General features: G+C 42.2%; 1 protein-coding gene across 2 annotated transcripts; it reads left to right on the top strand.

The window, feature by feature from the left end:
- The first annotated feature begins 88 nt into the window (after positions 1 to 88).
- smtna (smoothelin a) lies at positions 89 to 8,536 on the top strand. Of its 2 annotated transcripts, none has more exons than XM_021602619.3 (8): positions 89 to 412; positions 4,590 to 4,753; positions 4,853 to 4,928; positions 5,096 to 5,221; positions 5,389 to 5,443; positions 5,567 to 5,687; positions 7,621 to 7,772; positions 8,039 to 8,536. In XM_021602619.3, exons 2-8 carry the CDS (start codon positions 4,610 to 4,612, stop codon positions 8,184 to 8,186), a joined length of 822 nt encoding a protein of 273 aa, XP_021458294.3. In that variant the 5' UTR covers positions 89 to 412; positions 4,590 to 4,609; the 3' UTR covers positions 8,187 to 8,536. The 2 variants fall into 2 exon arrangements, with proteins under 2 accessions (XP_021458294.3, XP_090092732.1); XM_090236606.1 differs by having other exon boundaries at positions 93 to 412; positions 4,590 to 4,767.
- The last annotated feature ends 822 nt before the right edge of the window (positions 8,537 to 9,358 follow it).

Below are 9,358 nucleotides of genomic sequence, written 5' to 3'. Positions count from 1 at the left end.
TGATAAACAGCTTTGTGTCAAAACGGTGTCATTACAAAGACATGGTAATCTATCTAGTTAAGCCTCATAAAGTTTTACATGACATAATAGTCAATTGAGGAGAAGAGCTTTGAAGGAAGTAGTAAGAGAAGGGAGGACAGTCAGTCCCACGATTCAGTCTGTTCTCCTCCCTCCTCCTCGCCCTGAGTAGTTATTTTCACCAGTACCCCTCTCCTCCCCCCCAAAACATCCATTCTGGTCCAACGCTGAGGCAGGGGGTGTGGTGTTAGGGCTCAGCACTCCCTTGTGCAAGTCTGAGGAAGAGGAGAGAGTGGGACAGGGGTACTGAACATCGAGGGGAAACGCAAGTCTTCATCACCTGCCGCAAACAGCTGCTGTGTCCCCTAAGACACCGACAGAACCCAGTGAACAGGTAGGTCTGTGACACTTTCACTCTAACTCCCATGCTGTCTCTTCTAGTCTCAATTCCTATAACAGCCTTCCCACTGGGCACAAAACTGGTTGAATCAACATTTGTCAACGTATTGTGAAAAATATATGGATTTTAAAAACTTTTAATAGCAATGGTGGTTTTGAGGGTGAAATTTCAACCACAGGATTATGTCATGGTAACCAAATGTCAACATAGAAAAACATTAATCAAATCAAAATCAAATCAAATGTATTTGTCACACACATGTTTAGCAGATGTTATTGTGGGTGTCGCGAAATGCTTGTGTTTCTAGCTCCAACAGTGCAGTAATATCTAACAATTCACAACAATACACACAATACACACAACCTAAAAGTAAAATAATGGAATTAAGGAATATATACATATTAGGATGAGCAATGTCAGAGTGGTATAGACAGTATATGAAAATATGTGGACATTATTAAAGTGACTAGTGTTCCATTATGAAAGTGGCCAGTTATTTCAAGTCTATATATATGGGGCAGCAGCCTCTAAGGTGCAGGGTTACGTAACCCGGGTGGAAGCCGCCTAGTGATGGCTGCTTAACAGTCGTCTGATGACCTTGAGATGGAAGCTGTTCTCCAGTCTCTCGGTCAAAGCTTTGATGCACCTGTACTGGTGAACAGGCAGTGGCTCCGGTGGTTGTTGTCATTGATCTTTTTGGCCTTCCTGTGACATCGGGTGCTGTAGGTATCCTGGAGGACAGGTAGTTTGCACCCGGTGATGCGTTGGGCAGACTGCACCAACCTCTGGAGAGCCCTGTGGTTGCAGGTGGTTACTTTTTGCATAAAATATGTTGAATTTGTACCTTTACATCAATGTCAGATTTTCAACGTTAAATCCACTATCATAAAAAAACTACAGGCTGAGAAGCACCTACTGGAGAATTTATATATCTACAGCTATAGTACCATTTAGTCTCCCATCCAGGGTTTTAACCAAACTCAGCCCTGCTTAGCCATGATGTTTAACACGGATTATTGCCAATGTTCTATGAGGAGAATGATTGTTGTGAAATCTCTGCTTAAGAATGAAATAGATTTATTGTTGCTATTTTAAGTCATTCCAAAGGGTAGGGTTAACAGAGCAAATGAAATGTGACCATACTTTACCACTCATAGATCATCAATGATGATATTTAGGCCTATATACATAGTAGCATTTAATGTGGATTTAAACTTTGATTTGATTTATTCCGATTCTTTAACTTTTTACTGCAGTGGGCTAAATCAGGGTCTTCAACAAATCTATTTGGAAACAAAAGTATACACCTCACACATGGTTACGGGCTTATGAAAAGAAGACACGTTTACTATGTCAGACATAGAGTTCAAATGTATTCAATGTTGAGTTTGCATCTCAATATTACACTTTATGTACTACATCACAGAAGACTGAAATATAACTAAACTGTTTGACATAGAAACACCAGATATTCATTGTTAATATATATTTATTCATTATAAAATGATGAAGAATATGAATTACATTCCACCCATGAGGCAAAAGAGGGTGCTTTTGGTCATTGACTGCAGGAAAGGGCTTAGATGTGTGGTTGAGATGGAGACCTGAATCTAACATATCAATTATTAATTTGTAGACAAACTGGAATTAAAGCCAAACTAAGTCAGTGCTATAGATGGAACTATCCAAGCAGAAGATGAATCTCCATAAAACGTTGATATTTGGTTGCGTTGACAACCAAATTCAATATTACTTTTTTAATACAGTGAAAGGCCCGAGGTTAAGGCAAACTACAAACAAATGAAACGTTTAACCTTAAAATGAGTAACACATCCATGGTCACATTGAGGTTACTGTAACTATAAATCTTCTTATGTTATCATATAAAGCAGGCATGTTCAAGACAGCATGCATAGGTCATCGCAGATCTATGATGCCCTACGAATCAAAAAGGCAGTAACTGCTCATAGAGTGGAACTGAGAAAAATGGCTTTTACATACCTTGGTTTCACAGTACCTTCATGCAGTTACTGCTAACATGACCCCCATTTTCTCCAGAACACAATACAACAGAGGAAGGATACATGTCCACATGATTAAGCATGTATTTAATGTAGGAACATTACATTTTCGACCAAATGAGCAGTTACTGCCTTTTTGCTTGGTAGGGCAGTATGGAGAAATTCACAATTGTATCTCAAATGTTATTGACCACTTGCACCATGTCATTTGGTTCTGCTGTTAGATGGAGCACAGTGATAAACAAAATATCTGACATTGTATTCCCATTTGAACTTGCTTGAAAGCACAGCGAAAACTGAACCAAACATCAAACATTGCTTTACTATTGGAATTTGGTTGTGCTTTAAGATGGTTTTAGGCATAATGATAACACATTGGGAATACAACTAACTTTTGGCTGTCTCTTTTGAGTGGGTGAATATAGGTTGTAATCTCATTGATCAACCTCTGAACCAAATATGACCCAATTATCCATGTTAAACCCACTGGGCACACCACGTTATTTCATCTTCCTCATTATGATTTGACGTTATGCTTTGTGTACTGTATGTGTAGTTACTTTTTGGATGTCAGTCTGTGCGTCTGTTTTATCCATCTATTTTTCTCATTCTATGTACTTGTGCAAATTTCATGGATGATTGATGTTTAAATGAGCGAAGCTACATTACTATATTTGTACATATTATTACTATATTTGTTTTATACTGTTTGTGTGCTGCTCTAGGCCGGTTGCTGAGAGAATAAGAAGGGCACTTCAGAGTTAAATCAAACAGTTCTCGAGAGCAGCATGGTTTATGTCAGCAGCATCCAGTTGCCAGCAGCATACCACCCTGCATACCACTGCTGGCTTGCTTCTGAAGCTAAGCAGGGTTGGTCCTGGCCAGCAGCATACCACCCTGCATACCTCTGCTGGCTTGCTTCTGAAGCTAAGCAGGGTTAGTCCTGGCCAGTCCCTAGATGAGAGACCAGATGCTGCTGGAAGTGGTGTTGGCAGGCCAGTAGGAGGCACTCTTTTCTCTGGTCAAAAAAATATCCCAATGCCCCATGGCAGTGATTGGGGACACTGCCCTGTGTAGGGTGCCGTCTTTCGGATGGGACGTTAAACGGGTGTCCTGACTCTCTGAGGTCATTAAAGATTCCATGGAACTTATCGTAAGAGTAGGGGTGTTAACCCAGGTGTCCTGGCTAAATTCCTAATCTGGCCCTCAAACCATTCACGGTCACCTAATAATCCCCAGTTTACAATTGGCTCATTCATCCCCCTCTTCTCCCCAGTAACTATTCCCCAGGTCGTTGCTGTAAATGAGAACGTGTTCTGAGTCAACGTACCTGGTAAAATAACGGGTAAAAAAGTCAGTTTAGAACCCCCCCCCCCCAGTGTTTATGTTCAGATTGCTGAACAGACTACAGGTTGAACAGATGGTGTTACGCATTTACATTATGACAATTCTGCTCTCTGCACATCACTGGGAGTTGAAACTTAAAATGCCAATGCTGCCTCACCCTGTTAGTTTTATGGAGGTAATTCTAAACTATATTTTATGAATGATGGTACAGTATGTACTGATAATGGCTACTATAGATAGAACTATCCCTCTCCTCTCCACACACCTACACATCTTTTTCCTCTCTAACACACAAATACTGTAAACACACACACGCACACGTGTCACACTAACAGGGTGGCAGGTAGCCTAGCGGTACGAGTGTTGGGCCAGTAACCAAAAGGTTGCACATCTGGTGATGTTCCATAGAGCAAGGCATCTAATTGCTCCAGGGTCACCATTGATAATGGCAGACCCTGGTTCTGACCCCATTCTGAGGGTCTCTCTGGGATATTTCCAATTCACAGGTGAATTAATACACAATTGTGCATGTGTGAAAGAGGACCAATATAAGCCCCCACCAAATGATTATACTTTGTCCTCCTCTGACCACGTGTCTTGCCACATGGGAAAAGAGAGATGGATGATCCTATGTTTTATGTAGGCCATGTACGTCTGCCAACTATGCAACTGCTTTCCATGGATCCATCAATGATGGATGATAATCAAACTAACAACGTTATTCGCTCTGGCTCTTTAGATATTTGTGTAGGAGTTCTTGCCATTGGAGCCCCCTTATCTCCATTATCTACCTCCTTTATAAGCCCCATACAGTATACTGGACATGGAGGAGGGACCTGATGAGGGAGCAGTGGGGGCTGCGTCTGCCAACGAGGCCTCCGAGACGATCCCCAGCGACACGTCGTCAGGCACACTGACCAGTCAGCAGCTAGCTGCTATTGAGGATGAAGAAGTCCTGAATAAACTGGTGGGGCACTCGCGGTGCGTACTTCACATAGACATGCAGTAGTTGGGTTGATTTTGGCCTTCTCATCTATTGGTTTCTACGTGTGTTTACCTCTGACAGTTGGATAAGGCTGTGGATTTTGATGAAAGACGAATGATCCGCGCTGCATTGAGGGACCTGCTCAAGAAGAAGAGAGGTCAGAGAGAACTTCAATGTGAAATTTGACAGGATCACATCTTTTGTTTCTCACTCTCACAGCTCCTCTAGTACCTATAACTACTGACAATCATTTCTAATGTCTACTCGCTCTCCTTCTTCTATACTACAATGCTATTTCTCCCTCTACATCTCTCCTCTCTAAAGAGAAGCGAGAGAAAGAGCGGGGGTCACGGCAAGATGACCTGAGACAGCAGGCTTTGAGTAAAGCAGGCACAGGACGAATGGGAATGAACAGGGGCCAGACCAGCAATCACCAGCCTAAATCCCACAGTGAGTATCATATCCTCACCAAGACACATCACACACACACACACACATGCATGCCACACACACACTTCAAGCTTTCAAATCAAAGTGGAATTGTGAGAGATTAACTTTTCCACTACTCAAAATCACTCCCTGCCTCTTTCTTGCTATCCCCTTCTGTTTCTCTACAGTGCACAGCCAATTTCCTGCGTCAACCACCAGCTCCTTGTCTAAGACAACGAGCAGGTGAGTGAGTCATTGAGCTAACAGTCAACCGTGCTTCACGTGTGATTGATCAAATTCTGCATGTCTATGTCTGTTCAGCATGGTTCAGCATGGTTAAATAACATGTTTATCCTCTCTCCCTAGCATGGCCAACCCAGCTATCGCAACAGCTCATCAGTCTTCCCCTGTCGCTGCAGCACCCAACATGAAAAATGTCAAGCAGATGTTACTGGATTGGTGCAGGGCCAAAACCGAACCATATGAGGTAAGCATCGGAGGTCTCTCTGAAAAGGAGTGTACGTTCACTAAATGTTGCTAGTCAAACAAAAGCTGGCCTCAATCTTAGTTAGGAAAGACGTCAAACAACTCCAGTTCCAGTTATGATGTTTAATGGCAAATTATGTTGAATACTGTGTGTAAGTCTGTGTGTGTGGTTTTGTTGCATGAACGCACACGTGTACAGAGTTATTATCGGTAAGGAAAGAAGAAAAGGCAAGGTGGGCCAGGGGGAAATATGTTGCTGCATTCAAGAAGTTTGGGCAGGTTCTGACCGAGTGAGGTAGCACTCAAAAGAGCAGGGAATATTATACAGCTGCCCCCAATTACATGGGCATATTGTAATTAAATGTAGAGTTCTGGGGGGTTGTACATGATTAACTCAACCAACAATGGAGCTGGTTAGGTATAGGTAAGGGCTGTGAAAAAGAGTTCCTCTGCGTTGGAAGGATTTGCCCAGCTAACAATTCTAGGGAGAGAGAACATGTTTGCAATGTTACCAGTCATGTTCCCCGAATGTTTGAGTGTCCAGTTTTCCGTTAGTTAGGGGAACATTCTATCTATGTTAGTAAAAAAACCTTCTGAGATCCTTTTTTAGCATGTTTTGTCATTGACGTTAGGAGAACGTCCCCTTAATGTCAAGTAGACGTTATCTAGAACTGGTTTACAATGTTCTCAGAATATACCATGTTAATGCTCTATATGCGTTTTATGGGACCTTGCAAGAACATGTGTATAGCGGTACGAGAATATTCCATCAACGTCACATCAAACATACACAGAACATGGTTGCCATGTTCTCATAATATAAGATAATAATGTTCTGGACACATTTCAAGGGAATATTGCAAGAACATTTCTTTGTATTAGTTGTCAGGACATCACGTGATGGAACCAAAAAAACGTTCTCCCCAAAAAGTAATCAGGGCCTTGATTGGCTCAGCAACAGTAACAAGGCATGTTACTTTTTTGGGGAGAACGTTTCTTTGGTTCGGTCAGGCGCTGTAGTGACAACTGATACACAGAAATGTTCCTACAACGTTCCCATACAACGTTAGTGCATAAAACGTTTTATGCACTAAACAATGTAGAATATTGGCCTGTTGGAAACTACAACTCCCTACTACGTTGCACAGTCCGGGCATGATCTGATTTGTCTCTAGAGAGACTGCACATTGAGCTCACAGGAAAAAAACGAATGAAATGAAATTCAAATAATTGAACCAACGTAGGTCAATTAGTTGTTTAAAAAACAAGCCTGGAATCAAACCAGGGTCTGTAGTGACACCTCTAGCACTGAGAGGCAGTGCCTTAGACCACCGTGCCACTCGGGAGCCCTTGATGTGGAGAGAAAATCAACACATAGTCATCCAGATGTGTCGGACTCATCGGGCCCTGCTGGGACGGGGACTCTGTGTTGGCCGTTGTTTTCCATCATAAGTCACTGGAGTATGCCTTAGTGCAGCTGATGTACTAATCCGTCTCTAGGGACCACTTGTAAAGGAGCATATGCTCACTAACTGTTGCTAGTCATACAAAAGATGTCAACAACTCCAGTTCCAGACAGTTATGTCTAATGGCAAATGGTGTGTGTGTGGTTGTTGCATGAACGCACACATGTACAAAGTTATTATCAGTAAGGAAACGACAAAAGGCAAGGTGCACCAGGGGGAAATGTGTTGAGCACTCAACAAGTTCAGGCAGGTTCTCACCGGAGGATATGCAAATGTTGTGCATAAGCAGGATGCCACCCAGAACGGCAGGGAATATGTACACTCTCCATCTTATGTCTACATGAATGTTCTGTTGTGTCCCCAGCATACCGACCTTACTTCACTATATAATTGTCTTTGTAAATCCACACTCTCCCTGCTCTCTTTGTTTTTCTCTTTCTCTGTCCCTTCCTCCCTTATTTCATGCAGGGGGTGGAAATCCACAACTTCTCCTCCAGTTGGAGTGATGGCATAGCGTTCTGTGCGCTGGTGCACAGGTTCTTCCCAGATGCATTTGAGTACTCCATCCTCAACCCCAACGCACGCAAGGACAACTTTGAGCTGGCCTTCAGCACTGCAGAGTAAGTTCCCTATATCTGTTCTAAACAAATATTGAAACACACACATAGCCACAGAAACCTACTCTGACAAAATGTGCCTTCTCCTACTTTATGCACATGAAGGCCCCAAGGGCTGTGCAGGGATAGATTATACTTGGCAAAAACGCTTTTGAAAAAACTCCCCTGTAGTGTCCTCTAACTCAGCTGCCAGTAGATCCTGCCTGGGGACATACAGATTGTGACTGCTCAGGCCTGTGTCTCTCTCCTCTTCTCTCTTTTGGCTGCAGGAGGCTGGCAGATTGCCCCCCTCTGCTGGACGTTGAAGACTTGCTGCGGATGCGTGAGCCTGACTGGAAGTGTGTGTACACATACATCCAGGAGTTCTACCGATGCCTGGTGGAGAAAGGCCTAGTTAAAACTAAAAAGAAACTCTAAATACACTGTTTCACAGTATACTTAAATACATGTTGCGTCCACGTGCCATGGGGAGGGGATATAAAAGTTTGCAATTTGCTGCAGCAGCTTATAAGCACATAGCTGGGATTTTGATTATTTATGTGTCTTTTTTATTGTTTTGAGCTTACACTTATCTGTATGTTTTCAGAAGACAGCTGGCACTTAGGATCTGTACATTCCACTGAGATTACACATCTATATTAATCTCAGTCAGAGCCATAGGGAATCTGTGAATGGTTTTTTGTGGTGCTGATGTGCTGTGCCCTGACTATCATGCCTTTTTGTGTGTAGACTATGTATGGATTAAAGATACTGTGCATGAGGTCAAATATAATGTGAATGATTTGATTTGTGAACTTTTATTTTGTTCTGATCACATTTTAGAGTAGGCCTAGCCTACCACATTTCTATTATGGGGAACCCATACCATTTTCAGCCTGAAAGCCTGATTGTTGCCCAATCATTACCGTGTTTGGTAACTGTCAAAAAATGGCAAATATCACAGTAAGACTGATTAATTCTAAACTACTCGGGACCACCATGTGCTCAGGAACAGACTAGAATCATACTATATAAACACTGAGTTGCAATATCTTTATTTTCATTGTGAATGGGTTGGGGGGTGCAAAATAGGGGAGGGTTTTGTTTTGGGGAGAGTTGTGTGTTTTTTTTATTGGGCACAGGGGAGGGTAATTTACTCTTCTGCTTGCATGCACCTCCTCTAGCAAGGTGGTTTGGTACTTTTTCGTCAGCTAACTATACCACAGGTTAATATAGTCTACAAGTCTAACTGTATATCCTGCCCTCTATCTACCATTCATAGTGACAATAGTGTTAGGTGGATTGTTTGTCCTGATCTGCAATAGGTTAACTAGACAAATATTCAAAGCTGCATACATTTTCAATATAAATCCACAAGAACAAAGAGGAATAGCTGATTGGCAGTGAAGAGGCCAGGTGTGTCATTGTGTATGAAAGAACAGTGAAGACATGAAACATGCAGCTCAAAAGCTCCCCTGTTGATCTTGTTGAGGGACAATAAAAGTAACTAGTGTAGCCTAGAATGCCACAATGCAATGAATACTTGTATTATGGTGAGTACAAAAGTCTACTCTAAGCTGTAAACTGCAGTAAAAATGTAATTTGAATAA

The sequence above is a fragment of the Oncorhynchus mykiss genome, chromosome 5 (assembly GCF_057628025.1).
Source record: "Oncorhynchus mykiss isolate SJ-2025 chromosome 5, ASM5762802v1, whole genome shotgun sequence".
NCBI classification, from domain to species: Eukaryota; Metazoa; Chordata; class Actinopteri; order Salmoniformes; family Salmonidae; genus Oncorhynchus; species Oncorhynchus mykiss.
This window is presented reverse-complemented; position numbering and strand designations above follow the sequence as displayed.